Here is a 26,420-nt window from a genome sequence, read left to right as displayed (position 1 = left end):
TTAAAACTATTATGTTTAGAAATGTGCTAAAAAAAACTCTCCGTTAAATGGAATTTGGGGGAAAAATAAACTGGGGGGCTAATAATTTTGACTTCAGCTGTAAATAACCTATATATACAATAATATTAATAATAATTATTATTATTATTATTAATCCAAAAGAGTGTTATTTTGCATCAAAATCCTTCTGGAGTCATTCAGATTTCAGTCCACTAATAATATTAATACTGACAGAAAAACAGAATTCAGATGCATGAGGCCTTACACTAAAAAATATGATAAAGTCATGACAGCACATGTTTTTGTTACTTTAACTTATTTTAATAAGTTAATCAGGTTTCAACTTATTGTTTAGTAATACAATGTTTAACTTAATATTTTTTGTTAATTTGACTAATAAAAGTTGACTAGAAAATTGTAAAAGCTAAAACTAAATGTAAAGCAGTAAGATTTCTTTTTTTTTCTGCCTCACAGCAAGAAGGTTGCTGGTTTGAGTCCCGACAGGGTCAGTTGGCATTTCTGTGTGGAGTTTGCATGTTCTCCTCGTGTTGGTGTGGGTTTCCTCCCGGTGATCCGGTTTCCCCCACAAGTCCAAAGACATGTGGTACAGGTGAATTGGGTAAACTAAATTGTCCGTAGTGTGTGTGTGTGTGTGTGTGTGTGTGTGTGTGTGTGTGTGTGTGTGTGAATGAGTGTGTATGGATGTTTCCCAGTGATGGGTTGCAGCTGGAAGGGCATTCGCTGCATAAAATATATGCTGGATAAGTTGGCGGTTCATTCCGTTGTGGCGACCCCAGATTAATAAAGGGACTAAGCTAAAAAGAAAATGAATGAATGAATGAATGAATGAGTGTGCATGGATGTTTCCCAGTGATGGATTGCAGCTGGAAGGTCATGCTGGAAAGTTGGCGGTTCATTCCGCTGTGGCGACCCCAGATTAATAAAGGGACTAAGCTGAAAAGAAAATGAATGAATGAATGAATTTGAAATAAAGGTGCAGTATGTAAGTTTGACATAGTGGTTGAACTAGGTATTGCACCCCTGGTTCAAAACACATGCAAGAGCAGGTTGCCAGATTGACGTCACCAACAGAAGTGAGACTTGCTATCGAGCCTTCAGGCTGATTTAGGTCGTGTTCTAAATAAAAGCAACGGCACACGATAGAAGGATTTATATATTAGAAACGGCTTCTATATCTCACAGGCGAACAACAGGATAAACTATGAAACTACAACCAATCTGGTACAAACAAACAAAAGAAATAAAGGTTTGTTTCAAAATAAAGCTTTTCATTTCAAATAAACAGCAAATAAATAAACTGTGTTGCAGGCCTGTGATGGTGCTTGCATTTATAGTGGCATAAAACACAGTTGCCCCTTCGCTCAAAGGGCAAATAAACAACAGTTTGCTCTTACTGGAGCCAGGGAATTCTCTAGAACCGGAGCTATAGTGCATGGAGAAATAGGAGAGAGTCAGCAGGGGGTGTCGCATCCAGCGCCACCAGAGGAGCCACTGAGATCAGTGCTGTCTGGGATGTCCAGGGTCGTTGGCGATATGCAATTGTGATCCACTGACGCGAACTCGTGGATCTCAGCATTACCGGCTAACGCCATACTTAGTAAACACAGTGCAACAAATAGTCCTCGCAGGATCACAGATGTTATAAGCTCTCTCCAGTTCTCTATTCGACAACCAGCCGAGCAAATAAAAACGAAGTCTACACCACAATGCTCTTCCGTTCCCATCGCATACCTTTCGGGATATTAATTTCCGGTCACCTTACAACCACTTCCGTTAGGGCACAACAGGTAAAACTTCTTAATTAAATATAAATACATAAATTCAGAAGCAAAACATCCATTATACAATAAACTAATAATGAAAGAAATAAAAATATTATAACAAATAAATTAATTGACAACTGGACTTCACACCTCATGAGCTTTATTCACTGTTAAATGCTAATAATGTGAGTTTGAATGGCATTTTACATAACATTTATTGCCATACTACTGAAAGCAGCAGCAGATACTTCAACTCAGATCTTGAAAATAAAATAAACCATTAAAATTGAACCTTAGAACTGAGACAAACCAGCACAAGTCAGTGATTCAGCATCTACATTTAATAATGTCATGGTTTAATATTTCGTTGGAGTGCAGTGAGTGCACTATTCTGTGCTTGTGAATGCCTGTATTTAAATTTCTGTCATGTTTCGTCTGGTGTAAACAGCCAAATTCCATATCACTGCAAATCTACACGGAGTTACAGTGTAAACTGCCCACCTACGTTCCTAATATTTATATTATTTGCTAGTTAATAACCTCATGTGGAACTCTGAATCTGCGTCTCATTTCGGAGCCTGCTACTGTCCACCGGAGGTCACAATTTCGGTCACGGACGCATGCTCTGAGAGCCTTTCTCAATGATTGAACGAAATACGCTCTTTTCCACCAAGGCAACCTGGGGTACTGAAATATAATTGGCTGAACTGGCATTTGGCATTTTTAAATAGACCAAAACAGACCTGACTTCAGCATTGTTTTTCAGATAAACAAGAATGTTCACTTAGCATGTTTCTTAAACATCTGCAAACATATTATGGTAAGTTTATGCTTTAAAAGAGTCAAAAACTTACATACTTCAGACGTTAAAGCATTAGCTAACATTAACAATTGTGAATTTATATTAAAGTGTCACTGCTATATAGTTACACATGCCTGCCTCTCATATCAGCCAAACCTTTTCCATTTATATAATCTTGAATATTATGTAAACACAGCTAAATCTCATCTCACTAAATGATAAAGCATTGAATAAATCTGATTATTACTTAATAACACTGCAAATGTGGGAGTACTGAACATTGCGTTACAGCGTTCACAGTTGCCTACACACTGACCGGAGGATATTTAAAGATATTTGAAGGAGCTCATAATCGTACTGACGGCCAGCTTTCAGAATGCGCAGTTCATGAAGACACACTCTGAAAAACTTTCCTCATTGTGCTCTATATGGTAGCTGCCGTTGTATTATTATTATATCAGTTTAAGCAGGAGTTCAAGGCTGTGTTTTTGTGTCAGTTGTGAATTTTCATTGCTCCGCTTTGCCTTTGGTTAACAAGTAATATTGAGCTGCATATTAGCCAAACAGTTATATTTCATTCAATCCAAGAATGAATGAATGGACAAAACTTTTAGCCTTTGATACTGATGTACACCCAAAGTACTTTACGTTAGGGATAAAGTACAGTTGAAGAATGATGCGCCTTTAGGTGAATTTTTGTTTTCCTTTTCAGATATTTCCCAAATGATGTTTCACAGATTCAGGAAATTTTCACAGTATTTCCTATAATATTTTTTCTTCTGAAAAAAGTTGTATTTGCTTTATTTTGGCTAGAATAAAAGAAACACCATTTTAAGGTCAATATTTTTGCCCCCTTAAGCAATATTTTTTTATGATTGTCTACAGAATTGCCTAATTACCCTAATTTGCCTAGTTAAACATTTAAATGTAACTTTAGGCTGACATCTAAGCATCGTCAAATATTATTTACTGTCATCATAGCATAGATTAAAGAAATCGGTTATTAGAAATGAGTTATTAAATGTTTAGAAATGTGTTCTGAAAAAAAAATTGAAGGACTTTATTCTTCACAAACAGCTGACTGAACATATTTTATCTGGCAGGGACAATGTTAACATAAAAACTGAAGTTTAAGTAATTGTAAGCGTTCATCAAGGCTCCAACTCCTGGTGTATTTTATTGTATCATGATGTACTAAATTATTGTCATTAAACATTATTTCTTGTAAAACAGTGGTGAAATATAAAACGTACACACTTAGCGCTTTCCAATGATTGTCAATATTAGATCAGGTTAAAGGGTTAGTTCACCCAGAAATTGATATTGTCAACTCACCTTTGTGTTGTTTCAACCGCTTGAGACCTACTTTCATCTTCTGAACACAAATGAAGGTATTTCAGATGAAATCAGAGAGCTCTCTTATCCGCCACACACTACCTGACAAAAGTCTTGTCGTGGATCCCAGTTGTCAGAGCAACAAAATAATAACTCGACTTCTAGTTGATCATTTGGAAAAGTTGCAGAAGGTAGATTTTCTTGATGGATCATCTGTTGAACTGCATCCCAATCATCACAAATACTGCAGAAGACCTATTGGAACCTGCATGGAGCCAAGATTCTCAGTGAAATCAGTTAAGTTTGGTAAAGGAAAAATCATGGTTTGGGGTTACATTCAGTATGGGGGCGTGCGAGAGATCTGCAGAGTGGATGGCAACATCAACAGCCTGAGGTATCAAGACTATTGTGCTGCCCATTACATTACAAACCACAGGAGAGGGCAAATTCTTCAGCAGGATAGCGCTCCTTCTCATACTTCAGCCCCCACATCAAAGTTCCTGAAAGAAAAGAAGGTCAAGGTGCTCCAGGATTGGCCAGCCCAGTCACCAGACATGAACATTATTGAGCATGTCTGGGGTAAGATGAAGGAGGAGGCGTTGAAGATGAATCTAAAGAGTCCTAATGAACTCTGGGAGTCCTGCAAGAACACTTTCTTTGCCATTCCAGATTGACTTTATTAATCAGTGAGTCATTGCAGAGATGTATGGATGCAGTCCTCCAAGCTCATGATGGAGTCAGACACAATATTCATTCTGTTTCCACTGCAGCATGACTTTATAGTCTATACTGGACATTATTTCTGTTCAGTGACAAGACTTTTGTCTCAGCAAAGTCAGACCTTACTGTCCTAATTAAATCATTAAAAATCAAGGCATGATCATATTTTATTATGGTAAAATAAGTGTAATCTAGAGGCCTTTGCCTTTCATATAAGCCACTTCTTATATCAAATGATCAACTAAGTGAAGTTATTATTTTTATGTTCCTAAAACTTGGATAGGATGCTCAATCTACTCAAAGTCTTTGTATGGAGGATAAGAGAGCTCTCTGATTTCATCTAAAATATCTTAATTTGTGTTCAGAAGATAAACAAAGATTACAGGTGGTTGAAACGACATGAGGGAGAGTAATTATGACCAAATTTACAATTTTGAGTGAACTATCCCTTTTTTGTCTAAGCCATTTCCAGCCTGGTCTTAGCTGGTCAGGCTGGAAAATGACCAGCTAAAACCAGCTTGACCAACCTGGTTTAAGCTGGACATAGCTGGTTTTGGCTGGGCTCCCAGCCTGGCTAGGCTGGTCAAGCTGGTTTTAGCTGGTCATTTTCCAGCCTGACCAGCTAAGACCAGGCTGGAAATGGTTGGAAACCAGCCTGGAAATGGCCAAAACCCCTCTAAAACCAGGCTGGTCGACCAGCTAAAACCAGCCTAGGCTGGTTTAAGCTGTTTTTTTCAGTAGGGAGCGGTTTATTTGTAAACAGGAAGGGAAACCCCTGTGTTTGAATTATATTTTGCTTGAAAAAAAAAGTTGTTATAAAGTTTTAATATATCATAAGGGATATATATCGCATACTGTCATTCCTCCTAAAAATACCGTGATAGGATTTTGCGCCCATATTTCGCCCATACACCTAATTTGAATTGAGAAAATATTAGTTTATGGACACTTTTTAGTCATATGACACATTAAAGTAAATTTTATATAAAATTACGGTGAACACATCAGTCTCTGCACTTGCTGCATCACAGACACCAAAATTTTAACAATTAATAAAAAATAAATCACTTTTTTGCCATCGGGTATTAGACATGGATATATATACAGTGCGATCGTGATTTTTGAAAGTATTACATTGCTTTGTATTACCATTATTAACATATTACCATAACATTTATTATTACCATTTGTTGAGTCTCGCCATACAGTTTGGTGAAGCGCTTGGACCTGGAAGCCGCTTCGTGTGACATCACACTTAACAAGCGGATATCGTTACTGTGCTGTCACGGCAACGCTGGCTAACTGACGCCTCTCCACTCATTCACTGTCAATATAAAATGTGATTATTTTATTGTTTGTTTGTTTTTAAATCAGTATAATTTAGGCAATTGTTACATTTAAAAAGTCTTCCATTGAATTAAATACTAAGTAACTATAATAAAGCATTTTCAGTTTTGGTTTGATCAAGTGCATGCAGAATTTTAGGTTTCGGGAACTTTTCATTTTGGTGCGTCACTAGTTAACAGTCGTCTGTAAGAGGTCACTGAGTATTCAGCGTCTGAAAAGAAACTACAATCAGGTTGTAAACATTTCAATCGAAATCAGTCCCCTTACATGAGAGACAATTTATTAGGTAAACAGCAAACCTTGGCATCGAGTCTTTTGACTATCCACATTACCTAAAACATACAAACCCACATACACACACGCACACATACACGCACGCACACACACACACACACACACACACACACACACACACACACACACACACACACACACACACACACACACACACACACACACACAATCTAAGGTTATAATTTATGATTGACAGACAATAAACTGAAACTACCACAACTAAATTTGAATCAGTGAAGACATTTTGTAAGTAGCTGATGTAGTGCTGTGAATACTGGTGAAAACCCTCCGAAATGCTGGAGTGAGGCATGAACTGCTTCTGGATGACCACTAAACGCAAGAGTCATCACAAAAGTCATCACACTCATGTCCAAAACAGGCTCATTTCACAACAAAACAAGTGCAATCAGCAGACTGGCCTGCCCCACATCGTGTTAAACCACTTTAGATTGATATGAAAAGGACATTTAGAGCCCATAAAAACCATCACAATATAGACCATGAAGATGTTCACTTAACTCAAAATCACCTGAAATGGTGAAGTGGAGAACTACTAAAAACCAACACACTGTAGAAAGCAATTAGTCACTTTTAAAAAAGCAACAAGTTGACTTTACTTAACAAATCATTTCAAAAGGAAATCAATTACTCAATTTTAAAGTCAACTTATTGCTTTAAAATCAACAGGTTTATTCAATTTTTCAAACAAAGTCAACTAATCGCTTCAAATGCAGTGAGTTTGACTTTAGGTAATGTCAACTAATTGCTTCAAATGCAGTGAGTTTGACTTTAGGTAATGTCAACTAATCGCTTCAAATGCAGTGAGTTTGACTTTAGGTAATGTCAACTAATCGCGTCAAATGCAGTGAGTTTGACTTTAGGTAATGTCAACTAATCGCTTTAAATGCAGTGAGTTTGACTTTAGGTTATGTCAACTAATCGCTTTAAATGCAGTGAGTTTGACTTTAGGTTATGTCAACTAATCGCTTCAAATGCAGCGAGTTTGACTTTAGGTAATGTCAACTAATCGCTTCAAATGCAGTGAGTTTGACTTTAGGTAATGTCAACTAATCGCTTCAAATGCAGTGAGTTTGACTTTAGGTAATGTCAACTAATCGCTTCAAATGCAGTAAGTTTGACTTTGGGTAATGTCAACTAATCGTTCCAGATGGAGTTTACTCACCTTTGAAGTCAACTAATCCATTTAAAGGCAACAGGCTTACTAAATTCAAGTCAAGTAATTGCCAATGGGATTACTCTCTTTAAGGTAAGTCAACTAATCACTTTAAAAGGAAAGAGTTCTAATCAAATTTACCAATTTATTTCAATTAATCCTAATAAGGAAAAAGTTTACTGACTTTTAAAGTCAACCAATTACTTTAGAAGCAATGAGTTTACTCATTTTTTGAAGCCAAGTAATTGCAAACGGGAGTACTCACTTTAAGAAAAGTCAACTAAGTGGTTAAAAAGCAACGGGTTAACTCACTTAAAAAAGTTAAGATCAACTAAATCACTTCTAAAGCAACAAGTTTACTCACATTTTTAAGCAAAGTCAACTAATCGCTTTAAAAGCAAATGTTCATTCAATTTTTTTGTAAAAGTCAACTAATCGCTTCAAACGCAGCGAACTTATTCACATTTTAAGTAACGTTAACTAATCGTTTCAAAGGGAAAGTATTTACTCACCTTTGAAGTCAACTAATCACTTTAGATAAAGTTAAATAATCACTTTAAAAGCAACAGGCTTACTAACTTTTTATAGTCAAATAATTGCCAGTGGGATTACTCACTTTAAGTTAAGTCAACTAATCACTTTAAAAGGAAAGCGCTTACTCACTTTTTAAGTTAAGTCAACTAATTGCTTTCAGTGCAACAGGCTTACTCACTAAGTCAACTAATCACTTCAAACGCAGTGAGTTTAAATCACTTTTTAATGCAATGTCAACTAATCGTTCCAAAAGGAAAGAGTTTACTCACCTTTAAAGTCAATTAATCACTTTAAAAGCAACAGGTTTACTTGCTTTTTAAAGCCAAAGCAACAGATCACTTTAAAAGCAATGAATTTACTAACTTTCTAAAGTCAACCAATCGCGTTAAAAGCAATGAGTTTACTTATTTTTAAAGTCAAGCAATCACCAACGAGATTTTTTAAAGAAAAGTCAACTAATCGCTTTAAAAGTAACAGGTGTACTCACTCTTTTCAAGTAAAGTCAACTAATCGCTTTAAAAGTAACAGGTGTACTCACTCTTTTTAAGTAAAGTCAACTAATCGCTTTAAAAGCAACAAGTTTAACGTCTTTGAAACTCAACTAATCGCATTGAAGCAACGAGTTTACCCCCTTTTTAAAGTTAAGTCATCTAATCGCTTTAGAAGCAATGAGTTTACTCAATTTTAAAGTCAAGTAATCGCCAACAGGATTACTCACTTTAAGAAAAGTCAACCAATCAGTTTAAAAGCAACAAGTTTACTCAATATTTTCAAGTAGTCAACTAATGGCTTTTTACAGTGCACTGAACCCTGTCAACATCACCCCATCCTGCAAATGTGCCTAATCAGAGAGCAGCTGCATTTGGGAGTTTCCAACAGAAGTGAATGTAAAATTGGCAATAAGACTGCAATGTCAACCCTTTAAGACACCATCTCTGTTCTGTGCATCCGTTTAGACAACTAAGACTATTATTATGCCACACCAGCATGTACAAAATACACTAAACCAAGGCAAAAACAGTCAAATGGCCCCATCCATCGAAAAAACATCTACCCTCGATTTAGTTTAGATCACATAAACCAAAGACTCCTGTATTTGTAAGCTCATTGATACACGACGTGCTCATGCAAAAACTCCACCTCTAGAAAACGGCACAATCATAAATGCAAACACTGCAGAGAGAAAAGGCCAAACGTTAGCACAGCATAACAAACAATTCTCCTGAAACGCTACTTATTTCAACGTGTTTGCATTCTGTCATTGAAGAAGAGAATTTCATGCAAGGATTCATTAAAACAAGAAGAAACAGACAAACAATTGTTCGCAAAATGCTCTATCTGAACAACAAAAGGCAGGTAAGGCGATCCAAGATTAACCGATTGATGTGATTTTAAAAAACAAACGGAGACAGTAGTTGCTGTAGAGTTGATGTGGGTGGTAAACGGTAGAAAAAGCGAGGCTCGGCTTCAGTTATCTGATGCTGGACAGAGAGTTTTGGTTATTGTTATATGTGGCCACCAGTGATGTGCCGTTGCTGGTCATGCAGGCCTGTTGAAGGGCTTCGAAGTACGATGCCTGCACAGGTTTGTGACACTGCAGCACACTCCGAGCGTCTTGGGTCTTAAACCACTCCCTCTTCCTACCTGTGGACACAAGAATACAGAGGCATGACTGCGGCACAATATATCATCTCATTTTCATGATAACCGAAGCTCAATGTGTGATTCAATAGTTATAGTGAGAGTCTTAAAGTATTTTTTTTTAATTAAAAAATCCCTAAACACACATGCAAACATTACTTTTAGATGTTACTTGATGTAATGTGGGTTTTTATTCAAAACCATTTCATTAAAGTGTTTGTTTTTGAAAAGATGATAGAAGATTAATCTTAGAGACTCAAAAATGTGCAAAAAATCTCCCTCATACTTATGCTGATTTAGAAAATGCAGTGCAACTCTAGCTTTTAATCATCTCCTTACCAATATTTACTGAGTCCTCCCAGTCCTCCAGAACCTCAGTCACGATGAGAACATAAACGTACGTCCTGTGCTTTCTGTCTCTGTTCTGTGATGAAAAAACCAGCACATTTCAGCTTTGTGGAAAACAGTAAATCACAAGATATAACTGCAACAGTGTTTTGTCTCCATTAATTTTCTCAAGTAAAAAATAAAATAATAATAATAATTATCTGCAAAATTCCTTTTTAACCAATATTCCACAAACTTCTCAAATATGTCCACTTTATTCAATTCAATTCAATTCACCTTTATTTGTATAGCGCTTATACAATGTAGATTGTGTCAAAGCAGCTCCACATAAAAGGTAACAGTAAATAGGAACAGTGTAGTTCAGTTTTCAGTGTTTAAGTTCAGTTCAGTTTAGCTCAGTTCAGTGTGGTTTAATAATCACTACTGAGAGTCCAAATACTGAAGAGCAAATCCAACGATGCGCAGCTCTACAGATCCCGAACCATGCAAGCCAGTGGCGACAGCGGAGAGGGAAAAAAACTTCACTAAAAAAACTTCACTATGTGCAGTTTTGAAAGCTATGAAAACAATACTCAAACAACATATATAAAATACATAAAAAACCTATTCAAGGGATAATGTTGTCTCACAATAATTCTATTTTACCTCTAGGGGTTCAGGTAAAAAGGATTGGGCGTTAAAACATGCCCAGATCCTCTGTTTAACTTTAGATACACATGATTTTGACTACTGTAAATGATGTTACTGAACCCTGAGACTTGATTACATTGTTTGTCGTTTCATATAAACATTTTCACAGTTTTTTGTACCCTAATAAATAAAAAAACTAGTTTGCTGCAATTTTACTTTTGTTGCTTTTGCTCGCAAAATTGCAAAATTTTTTGTAAACGTTGACCTTATTTATAGACTTTATGCCCTACTTTGACGTTAAACCAAAAATCAAATTCCCTGACTTTCACTGAATAAAAACCGCAGCTGTCTGTTTATGAAGCTGTCTGTCAAGTTTATGAGCGAGAAAGGAATAAAATGGAGCTTAAAAAATAGCCTAACCATTAACAACAGTTTAGAAACTGTAAAATAAAAATAAAAAAGTAAAAAAATATATTTATCCAGAAATGGAAAATAAACTATAAAGCAACAAACAAAAATCCCTGATATTCCATGAATTGGATAAAAATATTTTAAGAATTTCTCTGACTTTCAGTTTCTGGAGTCTGGACTGAGTAGTGTGTAATTAGATTTACACCAAATAAATGAAAAAAAACTTTTGTTAAAAAAAACAAAACAAAAAAAACAATATGCATTTATAAATAAGGAAAAAACAAAAAAAATAATTTAGTGGCTAATTCGTATTAATTCGTACGATCTAATTCGTACATTTTCGTACGATTTGCTCATCCCCCAATGACAGTTGGGTTTAGGGGTGGGGTTAGGTGCCACGCCTCCTTTTTAAAATCGTACAATTTCGTACGACTGAACTCGTATGAATTAGCCACAAAACTGACAAAACGTAAAATGCTTACGTTTTCTCGTGAGATCAGGCTGGACTGACAGGTAGGGTCAAGAGGCCAGCAAACACGACGTATAGCTGTTTCACTTTACTTCAGGACGCATTAATACCGCTCTGTAGGTCTATTGGAGACATTCATTAATATTCCTAGCAAATCTAATAAATGCTGGAGACATACTCGTTACATAAACGCAGTAAATCACACTTCAGCAGGGTTTATTTGAGAGCGCACAATAAGATCTGCGCTCAGTGTTGCCAGATAATGCAGACTGTTTTCAGTCCAAAGGCTGTCGAGATCACAAGAGTTTATACACTGTTCTAAGCATATGTATGTGAAGAATGGGGGCTATGGCATCTCTTTGGGAGATCAAAACAGGTTTATGAGGGCTGGCAGGCACGCTGTTGCAAAACCGCTCAAATTTTCACTGCCCACCTATATCACTTTTTACCCGCAAAAATAAATTCAAAACTGCTCAATCTGGCAACGCAGTGGGCTTGAGCAGCACGTATTTGAGGGCGCGCAAGAAGCTTTGTGCACGAGCGCAAGCCAAGAGATTCGCATGCTGTAGGCTATTACATAAATGCGATTTTGACTCGTAATACTGCGCTCACGACATTTGTCATTGAAATAACGCCACAGGTAGTTGGTAGATCTGTGTAAAAAGGCCTGCCGCCACAGTTGGAAAAAATCCTAGAGGAAACACTGCAGCACCTTTAAAATTCCATGACATTCCAGAAGATTCATGACCCATGAGAACCCAGATAGTTTCTTGAACTAGACACTGTTGTAATGTTGTAATATTTTAGTTTGTTTGCTTTTCAGAAAACACTCACCTCAAAAACACCTACCAATCTTCCTAATGTACCTTTGACTCCTGCCTGTGGGAACAAAAAAAACATTCATATCAAGACTAGGCATGGCCGGTATAAGATTCTGACGGTATGATAACCTTGGATAAAAATATCACGATTTCACAGTATCACAGTATTGTGATTACTGCTCTAAAATAAGGTATTTTTAAATGTCTGGGTAAAAAACTAAAACTTTGAACACAATAAATTCTATTTTTTGAAAGATTTATAATATTTTGGAGCAGTAAACATGTCAGGCTAAATCATTCAAATGAATCATTGCCTTCTGCTGTCTTCATTAGTTTCAAAAACACAGATTTCTTGACAATTTTAAACAGTATCTTTGGATAGTTTTTCTGCTGGAGATACTGTTGTCCTAAAAAACAAAACAAAAAAAAATTGTAGATAAAAGATCTTAGATACCTTAGTGTTACGGCTGTTGCCTGTCTGTGTTTGTGCTTGCGTGTGTGTCATGTGACTCACTGTTTGTTTCCTAGAGTCCTAGAGTCCAAGCTTTTATTTCCTTTAATTTACTGTTTTGTTTTCCTTAAAGCTACGGTCACACTGGGCTTTTCCTCCCATAGACTTCCATTCATACGCACGCGAATGTGTCAGACCGGAAACGCAAGGTCATGCATCAAGTTTTGCATGTCGCTGCGGTGCAAAGTTCAAGCTCGATGAACTCTGACCAGCGAAATCGCATCACTTGACTGCGTGAGACTAATCGAGGATCAAAACACTCTAGACAGAAATTAAAAATATTGAGCAATCACTGGCTTTTTTTAATGTCTAATCATCTTGTTTAATCCCCCTTTTCGCAGCGCCGCTACACAGAATTTCGCACACACAAACCCCAGTGTGACCACAGCTTAAGTCTTACTTTGATCTGCTTTGTTAATTGTTGGGTTGTTTAGTCTTTGGCTAGTGTTGTATATTTGTTGGAGAACATGAGTTTTTGATTCTTTATTCATTCTTTCTTAGTTGTGACACATGATTTGTTTGATTGTTTTGGTTGTAATAAATGTATTAATTTAGACCACTTAGTTCATGTGTACTCTTTATGTAGCGTTCCCTTTAAGGATTAATTCTTTTGTGTTGATTAAAAAAAGGGTTCGTAACACTTAGGAACGGTATTACTGAAAATTTTGCCAGGTTTAAAACCTTGACTTTTCCAAACCGCGGTATACCTTGAAAATGGTTATCATCCCATGCCTAATCAGGACAGTCTTGCAGCATTTTAAAGCATCATGAAGTGTCTCATTTCAGCATATGTTAGTCCTTTTCAATGAAACATGAAAAATATTGAATGGGTTAATGATAGACATAGAAACCTGTGGACTAGAGAAGAGAGACAGAGAGATTAACTGTAAAACTAGATATTAAAGTTTGAGGACAAACTTTAAGGGGGCTTGAAAAGCCGAGTCTAAAAGTTTGAAGTCGTTTTAAAGTGTAAATAACTGAAGCAGTTTTTATGAAGTTTGAAACAGTCGGCATAGAGAAGTTAGTTAGCATATATGTTAGCATGTTTCTAGGTTGTTGCTAGGCGGTTGCTAAAGTATTCTGAGTGGTTGCTAGGCAAGTGCAAACATATATTAGCATGATGCTAGCATTAATTAGCATGTTACTAGCATGGTTCTAGCATGAATTAGCAAGTAACTAGCATGATTCTACCATGAATTAGCATGATTCTACCATGAATTAGCATGTAACTAGCATAGATTAGCATGTTTCTAGCATGAATTAGCATGTTACTAGCATGATCCTAGCATGAATTAGCATGTTTCTAGCATGAATTAGCGTGATTCTAGCATGATCCTAGCATGAATTAGCATGTTACTAGCATGATTCTAGCATGAATTAGCATGTTGTTAGCATGATTCTAGCATGAATTAGTATGTTATTAGCGTATTTCTAGCATGAATTAGCATGTTACTAGCATGATTCTAGCATGAATTAGCGAGTAACTAGCATGATTCTACCATGAATTAGCATGATTCTAGCATGAATTAGCATGTAACTACCATGATTCTGGCATGAATTAGCATGATTCTAGCATGAATTAGCATGTAACTAGCATGATTATAGCAAGGATTAGCATGATTTCAGCATGAATTAGCATGTTATTAGCATGATCCTAGCATGAATTACCATGTTACTAGCACGATTCTAGCATGAATTAGCATATTACTAGCATGATCCTAGCATGAATTAGCATGTTACTTGCATGTTTCTAGCATGAATTAGCATGTTACTAGCATGAATTAGCATGTTACTAGCATGATTCTAGCATGAATTAGCATGTTACTAGCATGATCCTAGCATGAATTAGCATGTTACTAGCATGATTCTAGCATGAATTAGCATGATTCTAGCATGAATTAGCATGTTACTAGCATGAATTAGCATGTTACTAGCATGATTCTAGCATGAATTAGCATGAATTAGCATGATTCTAGCATGAATTAGCATGTTTCTAGCATGAATTAGCATGATTCTAGCATGAATTAGAATGTTACTAGCATGAATTAGCATGTTACTAGCATGAATTAGCATGATTCTAGCATGAATTAGAATTAGCATGTTACTAGCATGAATTAGCATGTTACTAGCATGATTCTAGCATGAATTAGCATGTTATTAGCGTATTTCTAGCATGAATTAGCATGTTATTAGCATGTTTCTAGCAATTGCAGAGTTTTCTGTAGAATTTATCTTCACACCAACGGAGTAAAAAAGTGAAAATCTTTCTCCTCTGTGTGTGTGTGTGTGTGTGTGTGTGTGTGTGTGTGTGTTATTCACTTTCTGTGCGGCTGAATGCTGACTATGTCTCTGGCTTTGGTGCAACGAGCGCTCTTAAATCATCTAAACGGAAGGCCATATAAAACGAACACAACAGATTTGGCCCAAAGGCTGCGAGTTGATGAGATGTGTCCTGTAGGCTCTGCATTGCTGCAGCAACACAAAACAAAAAACACTGTTCAAGCTAAGATTATTGGCCTCTGCGGCTTTAATTGGTGAGTGAAATCTTCACATTTGTTTGACTAATCTTGACAAAGTCAGAACCACATTACATAAAGCCTCCTGTAGCCATACTTTTAACCAGTTGTATGGCGAATAAAATATATAGGTTATGTTTCTGTAAAATAAAAATCCTATTATGCGATGTATGTCATTGACTTAACCTAGTTGCATATAGTGTGAGATTTGAAGATTGGAATCATATCCGTTTAACTGAGACGCATTTAATTATGAAAACGCTGACACAATTCAGATAGATATCAGATCAGAAAAAAAAACAATCAGTGACCAGGTGTAAACAGGCCCTATATGACTATGGAAACATTGTATTACTTAATAAAACTGAAATGAGCAGACAAGCTATGAAGAAAATCTGGGTATACCTAGGCATAGTCAAATAATAAGAGTTTAGCACATGGAAACAGCCTGGCCGTAAGCCTCAAAAACCACTGTTTCCTCCTCCTCATGTAAATTCTGCGAGTGTAAAACACCAGTAAAAAAAACAGACCAATCAGAACACAATACAGACTGTTGGATTGTTCATGAGGCTATTCATCACCACGTCCTCATCGTTTGGATGGATTTCACATTCTACACAACGAGCTCCCACGTTTGCACCAGTTTGTTTTCTATGCGTTGCTAAGCCATGAGCCATGAGGATGCAAAATGCAGGATGTATAGATTATAAATTAACCCAGATCCACCCTGAAGAAGCATATGGTCTGTTTAGATGTATCTGTAGGCTGTGTAAGTTTGAACGTGTACTTTTAATTTAAAATGTAAGTTTAAGAATTGTGTCTTATCACTCAGACCTACTGACAGCTATGTCAGAGCAGAGCTCATTAATATTCACAATCAATCCAAATATGGTCAATGAGGACCTTCTGATTTTAGGGGGGTTTTATAGAGTAATAAACGAGCCTATATAATAATTTCTGGTAAGTTTTTTTACTTGCATAATGCACATACCTACTATGTACACTACCTGACAAACGTTTTGTCGTGGATCCCGGTTGTAAGAGCAACAAATAATAACTTGACTTCTAGTTGATCATTTGGAAAAGTGTCAGAAGAAGGTTGATTTTCCTGATGGATCATCTGGTGAACTGCATCGAATCATCACAAATACTGCAGAAGACCTATTGGAACCTGCATGGACCTAATATTCTCATAGAAACAGTCAAGTTTGGTGAAGGAAATATCATGGTTTGGGGTTACATTCAGTATGGGGGCGTGTGAGAGATCTGCAGAGTGGATGATCAACATCAACAGCCTGAGGTATCAAGACATTTGTGCTGCCCATTACATTACAAACCACAGGAGAGGGCAAGTTCTTCAGCAGGATAGCGCTCCTTCTCATACTTCAGCCTCCACATCAAAGCTCCTAAAAGGTCAAGGAGCTCCAGGATTGGCCAGCCCAGTCACCAGACATGAACATTATTGAGCATGTCTAGGGTAAGATGAAGGAGGAGGCATTGAAGATGAATCCAAAGGATCTTGATGAACTCTGGGAGTCCTGCAACAACGCTTCCTTTGCCATTCCAGATGACTTTATTAATCAGTGATTTGAGTCATTGCAGAGATGTATGGATGCAGTCCTCCAAGCTCATGGGAGTCACATACAATATTCATTCTGTTTCCACTGCAGCATGAGCACATATTCTATACTGGACATTATTTCTGTTAAGTGACAAGACTTTTGTCTAAGCAAAGTCAGACCTTACAGTCCTAATTAAATCATTAAAAATCAAGGCATGCTCATATTTTATTATGGTAAAATAAGCGTAATCTAGAGGCCTTTTTCTTTCATATAAGCCACTTCTGATACCAAATGATCAACTAGAAGTAAATTTGTTGTTCCTAAAACTTGGATAGACAACAACACTTTTGTCAGGTAATGTAAACACCAAAGAACAATTTCACTTATTGAATCAATGCTGTATGTGGCACTTTTAATAAGTCATGAACATCTTGTGCTAACAGCAAACAACACTTTTACAGCACTTATTAGCGCTCGACTCAATTGTATCGGAAAAAGATTCGTTACTCGAAGCTTTCTAAATCCCTGCTCGATGAGGACCTCTTCTGGTTAGAATGTGGGAAAGCACTGTGTTGCAATAATGTCAAATGTTCACAACTGACCAACTCAGTCATGTAGTACAACAACAGTAATATAAACAAATTACTCTAGTTTTTACACATAAGGTTTGTTACATTACACGACCGATGACTAGTTAAATCCAAGGTCTTCAAAAGTGTTTACATTTAACATATTACAACTAGTCCCGTTCCATACGGGGATCGAACCAGCAATTCCTGCATGGGAGGCGAATGCTCTAAGGAGGAGGCTATGTGAGTAATGCTTTCAGGTTGCACTCACCAGCTGGCCCCCATTAAACACTATACTACGATATGCAGTGGTTTTCTTTAAAGATACGCTAATAAATACGCTAATACACTTTAGTATGCTTCAAAAGCTTTTTACTATGAATTACTATTGTATTTTAGTTTAATTACTGGTGTGTGGGACCGGTGCAGTGCTTTGAAACATTAGAAATGTATGTAATCGACGCCTAATCTCTCGCTATACACTTTACTAACCCATGAGGGTGTTTAAACCTTTGAATCAAAATTCGAAGCAGTCACGTGGGTATAGGCGAAAATGAAGCTTCGGACGTCACTGATCAAGTGATGATGGCAAAACGAATCAAGCTCCGGTACACTGCTTCACTGCGAGATGTATCGTTTTTTTGATACATGCTTCGAAGCCTCGACGCATAACGTCACATCACTACTGTTTTGTTTTCCTTAAGTCTTACTTTGATCTGCTTTGTTAATTGTTGGGTTGTTTAGTCTTTGGCTAGTGTTGTATATTTGTTGGAGAACATGAGTTTTTGATTCTTTATTCATTCTTTCTTAGTTGTGACACATGATTTGTTTGATTGTTTTGGTTGTAATAAATGTATTAATTTAGACCACTTAGTTCATGTGTACTCTTTATGTAGCGTTCCCTTTAAGGATTAATTCTTTTGTGTTGATTAAAAAAAGGGTTCGTAACACTTAGGAACGGTATTACTGAAAATTTTGCCAGGTTTAAAACCTTGACTTTTCCAAACCGCGGTATACCTTGAAAATGGTTATCATCCCATGCCTAATCAGGACAGTCTTGCAGCATTTTAAAGCATCATGAAGTGTCTCATTTCAGCATATGTTAGTCCTTTTCAATGAAACATGAAAAATATTGAATGGGTTAATGATAGACATAGAAACCTGTGGACTAGAGAAGAGAGACAGAGAGATTAACTGTAAAACTAGATATTAAAGTTTGAGGACAAACTTTAAGGGGGCTTGAAAAGCCGAGTCTAAAAGTTTGAAGTCGTTTTAAAGTGTAAATAACTGAAGCAGTTTTTATGAAGTTTGAAACAGTCGGCATAGAGAAGTTAGTTAGCATATATGTTAGCATGTTTCTAGGTTGTTGCTAGGCGGTTGCTAAAGTATTCTGAGTGGTTGCTAGGCAAGTGCAAACATATATTAGCATGATGCTAGCATTAATTAGCATGTTACTAGCATGGTTCTAGCATGAATTAGCAAGTAACTAGCATGATTCTACCATGAATTAGCATGATTCTACCATGAATTAGCATGTAACTAGCATAGATTAGCATGTTTCTAGCATGAATTAGCATGTTACTAGCATGATCCTAGCATGAATTAGCATGTTTCTAGCATGAATTAGCGTGATTCTAGCATGATCCTAGCATGAATTAGCATGTTACTAGCATGATTCTAGCATGAATTAGCATGTTGTTAGCATGATTCTAGCATGAATTAGTATGTTATTAGCGTATTTCTAGCATGAATTAGCATGTTACTAGCATGATTCTAGCATGAATTAGCGAGTAACTAGCATGATTCTACCATGAATTAGCATGATTCTAGCATGAATTAGCATGTAACTACCATGATTCTGGCATGAATTAGCATGATTCTAGCATGAATTAGCATGTAACTAGCATGATTATAGCAAGGATTAGCATGATTTCAGCATGAATTAGCATGTTATTAGCATGATCCTAGCATGAATTACCATGTTACTAGCACGATTCTAGCATGAATTAGCATATTACTAGCATGATCCTAGCATGAATTAGCATGTTACTTGCATGTTTCTAGCATGAATTAGCATGTTACTAGCATGAATTAGCATGTTACTAGCATGATTCTAGCATGAATTAGCATGTTACTAGCATGATCCTAGCATGAATTAGCATGTTACTAGCATGATCCTAGCATGAATTAGCATGATTCTAGCATGAATTAGCATGTTACTAGCATGAATTAGCATGTTACTAGCATGATTCTAGCATGAATTAGCATGAATTAGCATGATTCTAGCATGAATTAGCATGTTTCTAGCATGAATTAGCATGATTCTAGCATGAATTAGAATGTTACTAGCATGAATTAGCATGTTACTAGCATGAATTAGCATGATTCTAGCATGAATTAGAATTAGCATGTTACTAGCATGAATTAGCATGTTACTAGCATGATTCTAGCATGAATTAGCATGTTATTAGCGTATTTCTAGCATGAATTAGCATGTTATTAGCATGTTTCTAGCAATTGCAGAGTTTTCTGTAGAATTTATCTTCACACCAACGGAGTAAAAAAGTGAAAATCTTTCTCCTCTGTGTGTGTGTGTGTGTGTGTGTGTTATTCACTTTCTGTGCGGCTGAATGCTGACTATGTCTCTGGCTTTGGTGCAACGAGCGCTCTTAAATCATCTAAACGGAAGGCCATATAAAACGAACACAACAGATTTGGCCCAAAGGCTGCGAGTTGATGAGATGTGTCCTGTAGGCTCTGCATTGCTGCAGCAACACAAAACAAAAAACACTGTTCAAGCTAAGATTATTGGCCTCTGCGGCTTTAATTGGTGAGTGAAATCTTCACATTTGTTTGACTAATCTTGACAAAGTCAGAACCACATTACATAAAGCCTCCTGTAGCCATACTTTTAACCAGTTGTATGGTTAATAAAATATATAGGTTACGTTTCTGTAAAATAAAAATCCTATTATGTGATGCAAGTCATTGACTTAACCTAGTTGCATATAGTGTGGGATTTGAAGATTGGAATCATATCCGTTTAACTGAGACGCATTTAATTATGAAAACGCTGACACAATTCAGATAGATATCAGATCAGGAAAAAATAACAATCAGTGACCAGGTGTAAACAGGCCTTATATGACTATGGAAACATTGTATTACTTGAAAACTGAAATGAGCAGACAAGCTATGAAGAAAATCTGGGTATACCTAGGCATAGTCAAATAATAAGAGTTCAGCACATGGAAACAGCCTGACCGTAAGCCTCAAAAACCACTGTTTCCTCCTCCTCATGTAAATTCTGCGAGTGTAAAACACCAGTAAAAAAACAGACCAATCAGAACACAATACAGACTGTTGGATTGTTCATGAGGCTATTCATTACCACGTCCTCATCGTTTGGATGGATTTCACATTCTACATAACGAGCTCCCACGTTTGCACCAGTTTGTTTTCTATGCGTTGCTAAGCCATGAGCCATGAGGATGCAAAATGCAGGATGTATAGATTATAAATTAACCCAGATCCACCCTGAAGAAGCATATGGTCTGTTTAGATGTATCTGTAGGCTGTGTAAGTTTGAACGTGTACTTTTAATTTAAAATGTAAGTTTAAGAATTGTGTCTTATCACTCAGATCTACTGACAGCGGTGTCGGAGCAGAGCTCATTAATATTCACTATCAATCCAAATATGGTCAATGAGGACCTTCTGATTTTAGGGGGGTTTTATAGAGTAATAAACGAGCCTATATAATAATTTCTGGTAAGTTTTTTTACTTGCATAATGCACATACCTACTATGTACACTACCTGACAAACGTCTTGTCGTGGATCCTGACATAATAACTTGACCTCTAGTTGATCATTTGGAAAAGTGTCAGAAGAAGGTCGATTTTCCTGATGAATCATCTGTTGAACTGCATCGAATCATCACAAATACTGCAGAAGACCTATTGGAACCTGCATGGACCCAAGATTCTCATAGAAACAGTCAAGTTTGGTGAAGGAAAAATCATGGTTTGGAGTTACATTCAGTATCGTGGGGCGTGCGAGAGATCTGCAGAGTGGATGATCAACATCGACAGCCTGAGGTATCAAGACATTTGTGCTGCCCATTACATTACAAACCACAGGAGAGGGCAAATTCTCCAGCAGGATAGCGCTCCTTCTCATACTTCAGCCTCCACATCAAAGTTCCTGAAAGGTCAAGGAGCTCCAGGATTGGCCAGCCCAGTCACCAGACATGAACATTATTGAGCATGTCTAGGGTAAGATGAAGGAGGAGGCATTGAAGATGAATCCAAAGAATCTTGATGAACTCTGGGAGTCCTGCAAGAACGCTTTCTTTGTCATTCCAGATGACTTTATTAATCAGTGATTTGAGTCATTGCAGAGATGTGTGGATGCAGTCCTCCAAGCTCATGATGGAGTCAGACACAATATTCATTCTGTTTCCACTGCAGCATGACCACATATTCTATACTAGGCATGTGCCGGTATCACATTTTTATGCTGCGATTAATTGATTGAGCTTTTATCACGGTATACGGTATTATCACGATATTGTAATTTTACTAGAGAAACAGGTAAAAAAACACAAAAAACTTCAGTTTCGTCAACTTAGTAACTTTAATAACTTTTTAATTAACTAAAAGTACTTCAAACATTTAAATACAAATAAATATAAATAAAACAATACACAATATAAAAGTAAACTTGAGCAATTATATCAAAGTGAATGTGCAAAGAGAAACCGTCTTCGATCAGCAATCCCTGTACATTTTTTTGGAACCCAAAATATTTCCAAACCTCTGACTTTTTTTTGAAGGGGGATAAATTGTCGGCAGCGTTCCTCTTTCCGCCATGCTTCTTCTTCGTGTGAGGATTATAGTGCGGTGGCAGCGGCGGCGCGCACTGCGTGCACACAGTGCTTCTACATGTGGGGATTGTTTACATCAGAGTGCGCATCAGTTCTGCGCAGCATATACGCAGTGTTTCTTCAAGCGGTTGATGGAAAATAAGCTAAGGCGCGTTCTAAGAATATAAATTCGGATCTATTATTTTTCACTGTATTTTGAAGTGCCCGCGATAACAATATCGTGCATATTCATTACCGTGATTTATCGCATTACCGAATACCGGCACAAGCCTATTCTATACTGGACATTATTTCTGTTCAGTGACAAGACTTTAGTCTAAGCAAAGTCAGACCTTACAGTCCTAATTAAATCATTAAAAATCAAGGCATGATCATATTTTATTATGGTAAAATAAGCGTAATCTAGAGGCCTTTGCCTTTCATAGGAGCCACTTCTGATACCAAATGATCAACTAGAAGTAAATTTGTTGTCCCTAAAACTTGGATAGACATCAACACTTTTGTCAGGTAATGTAAACACCAAAGGACAATTTCACTTATTGAATCAATGCTGTATGTGGCACTTTTAATAAGTCATGAACATCTTGTGCTAACAGCAAACAATACTTTTACAGCACTTATTAATAACTGTCTACATTAATTTTACATGTCACTGTCAGTCAGAAACCTCCATGATATTTTATCTGTCTTAAAGGGTCATTTACTCACCCTTCAATTTTCATAAACCTGTTTTGAGTTTCACTATTCTGTTGAACACAAAAGAAGATATTTTGAAGAATGCTGGAACCAATGACTTCCATTTTATTTGTATTTCCTACTATGGAAGTCAAATGTTACAGGTTTCCAGCTTTTTCCAACAATCTTCATTTGTGTTCAAGAGAATAAAGAAACTCATAATGGTTTGAGAGTAAATTGTAAAGATATTTTCTTTTTTGGGGGGAACTATCCCTTCAACTTACTAATATTTTTAATCTTCCTATATATTATTGGCAACCAGTATTAAAAATGCAAAATTTGCTTGTAAATAAAAACTGGCAGTTGGCATCCACCAATAGGAATCAAGATCGGGGACATACTAATGTGCTGTTTAATTACCAAATGCATCTCTTTTTGAATTAATGAATTATTAAACTTTAGTTAATCCAGCTGAAAACAGAGGAGCATCGTCAAATGTTCACTTCTGCACATAATGTGTGTGTGTGTGTTTTTAGGACAGCATACCTCCTCACACACCTCCCTGACCGCAGCGACGCTGGGCTCCTCCTCAGGCTCCATCCCTCCACCAGGAACGATCCATCTGTCAGGGTGACTGCTGCTGCTCACCAACAACACCTGACACACACACACACACACACACTTCACTGAGCTGCTTATATCCACAATACACATGAGCTCTGAGGTATACTGCACAACAAGACACCAATATTGAGACTTGTAAATAATGTAGCACATTTATTTAAATCACTATTATAGGTAAACACAAACCCTAACATTTGATATGAGGCATTGAGACATCGATTAAGGGCATTTCAACAGCCCGATCCTCTACACACACAAAACTGAGGTAAAGTTTTAATATGAAAAGTATTCTTTGCTAATTTTAAATGAGCAATTCCAGCATTACGGATGTGACAATTGCAGTAAAAACTCAAAACATAAATTCTCAGATAAAGTATATGTTAACATTATATTGAAACATATACTTTAGTCTTTTATACCTTTTATATCTTTACTCTTTATATTTTCCAGAACTAACTACAGAGTTAAGGGATCAGAAAAATATCAATCTGTAAACATGTTTTGTACTTTAAATGAGGAATATAAGCATGCGTTATGGATGTGACCAAAAACAAAAAGAAATTCTGTGAATTAACCTGCACAACCCAAAAGAAATTATGCTAATCAACAGAATAAGAGTTGGCTCTCTATAGACAAACATGATTGATTTTATTTTAATTTAATATTTTTGCATTTATGAGAAAAAAAAAGTGTCATTATAGATGTGACGTCTCTTCGTTATGGATGTGACGGATGTGAAATTGCCACTTTGGTAAATCAAATATAATAGTTTAAAAATATTGACAGATACATTTTTGAGTACTTCTAAAGTACTGTAAAATACTTGCTTACACAAAAAAAAACTATTTTGGTATTTCCATATTTTGGTGAAAACCTAATTTCTTTCATGGCATGGTTGACATTTGCATGGAACTGCTCAAATAGGGAAATCATATTAGCAGCCAATGACGTAGTACAACATTGTTTAAAGTTAATTAAATAGTGCTAATGTTGTTCTTTAGTCATTTTTACACACGAATCTTACATGCGATTCTTACATGGTAAACAATATAGGGACTGTGTCACATTTTGCTTATATCAGTATTATAACATTATAATTAATCTGTATTAATCTTTTTAAATTCTGCTTCACAATTTTATTAACCGCCAAAGTCTGAACTAGCGAATATAAAACCAACTTCACCTCAATTCTGGTTTAAGACTAAAAAAGGTCATTATAAAAGGGTAATCAATATGACAAGCAGCTGTTATTATTATTATTATTTTGTATTACAAAATAAAACTGGTGCTGTAATGTTACGTTACAGACGGTATCACATCATGTAACGTTACTAAAGGAGTTTGATATGGTACCAAAATAAAAAGAACCTACAGCACTACAACATGTGAACTGTCCAAAAATTCATTATAGGACCCCCTTTTGTTATTAACTATTTAAAGCGATTATATCAAAATAAACAGAGCTGTAACGTTAATACCGACGGAAGTTAACACTTTAACACGGGAAGTTTGGATAAAAGACTGACCCTACTAACTTATATGGAAAATAAAGCAGATATCGATTTATGGCGTTTCAACAGCACAAACCCCTACACACACGCGCACAACTCTACATATTAGTAAAAGTATTTGCGGCTATATTTAGCGTGAGTGTGTTGGTGAGGTAAATAAAGGCAGCAGTGATTGATAGCGTCACCTCCTCCTCGCGCTCGCTCCTGAAGCACAGACAGGCCGCGCGCTTCTTATAACCGTCTCTGTCATACGTGCGCGTCTGGTTGGACTTCAGCTTGATCATCGCGCTCAACAGATGAAAGTCCTCAACTCCGGTCAAGTCTTCACCTCTCGCCGCACCCAGAAACCCTTCTACAGGCCCTCCGCTAGCATAAATAAACCCTCCGTCGCTTCATTTTGTAAGCTAGTGTCGCACAGACGCCATTACTCTGAGCGCTGCGCAAATTGCGTAGCGGCGTGCGCGATTCCTTTTTTGTGAATAGGACGTTACGTAGAAGAGAGGAGGAACTAAGCAAGTCACGTAACGTTATTTGTCTTCTTGTTATAATAGTTCATTGAAGAAGTATTATTGGATAATACAGGCCCTAGACTTGTGCGTTGAATATAATGTATAACTTGACATCACCAAAATCTTTTATTATTGTAAAACCCGCAAAACCACTATAACAAACTAATAAGGGGCGGGACAGTCCGCTCTTTTTAGCCAATCAGAGGACGCAGGGTTCCTGTCAACCACTTTACATGTACAGAAATTCAAGATATCAGATTGGCTGGTACTGGAAGGCGTGGTGGTTAATTATTTATGAGATATTTGTTATGAAAGGTCTGCATCTTATTTATTTATTTATTTATTTATTTATTTATTTATTTAGTATGTTAAATAGGGTTGCAAATGTTCATCTGTATTATGTCTTTATTCAAGAAATTTGCTCATTGCTTAATAATCAATTAATTGTAGAATGTCATAGAGCTTACTGTCGCAGACCTTAAATCTATTAATAATAATAATAACAATAATAAATTATATGAATAAATAATTTAAACAGCGATACGGTGGCGCAGTGGGTAGCACAATCGCCTCACAGCAAGAAGGTCGCTGGTTTGAGCCTCAGCTGGGTCAATTGGCATTTCTGTGTGGAGTTTGCATGTTCTCCCCGTGTTCGTGTGGGTTTCCTCCGGGTGCTCCGGTTTCCCCCACAAGTCCAAAGACATGCGGTATAGGTGAACTGAGTAAGCTAAATTGTCCGTAGTGTGT

The 26,420-nt window shown here is 36.7% G+C and overlaps 1 protein-coding gene across 1 annotated transcript; it reads right to left on the bottom strand.

Moving 5' to 3' along the window:
* Window positions 1–6,230: 6,230 nt before the first annotated feature.
* On the bottom strand, window positions 6,231–25,603 carry nudt3a (nudix (nucleoside diphosphate linked moiety X)-type motif 3a). The gene is made up of 5 exons (XM_056450074.1): window positions 25,350–25,603; window positions 23,576–23,686; window positions 12,324–12,368; window positions 9,971–10,055; window positions 6,231–9,634 (listed from the first exon to the last, which is right to left on the bottom strand). The coding sequence occupies exons 1-5, from the start codon at window positions 25,446–25,448 to the stop codon at window positions 9,462–9,464; spliced, it is 513 nt and encodes a 170-aa protein (XP_056306049.1). The 5' UTR covers window positions 25,449–25,603; the 3' UTR covers window positions 6,231–9,461.
* Between the last annotated feature and the right edge of the window lie 817 nt (window positions 25,604–26,420).

This window comes from Danio aesculapii, chromosome 23 (assembly GCF_903798145.1).
Source record: "Danio aesculapii chromosome 23, fDanAes4.1, whole genome shotgun sequence".
NCBI classification, from domain to species: domain Eukaryota; kingdom Metazoa; phylum Chordata; class Actinopteri; order Cypriniformes; family Danionidae; genus Danio; species Danio aesculapii.
This window is presented reverse-complemented; position numbering and strand designations above follow the sequence as displayed.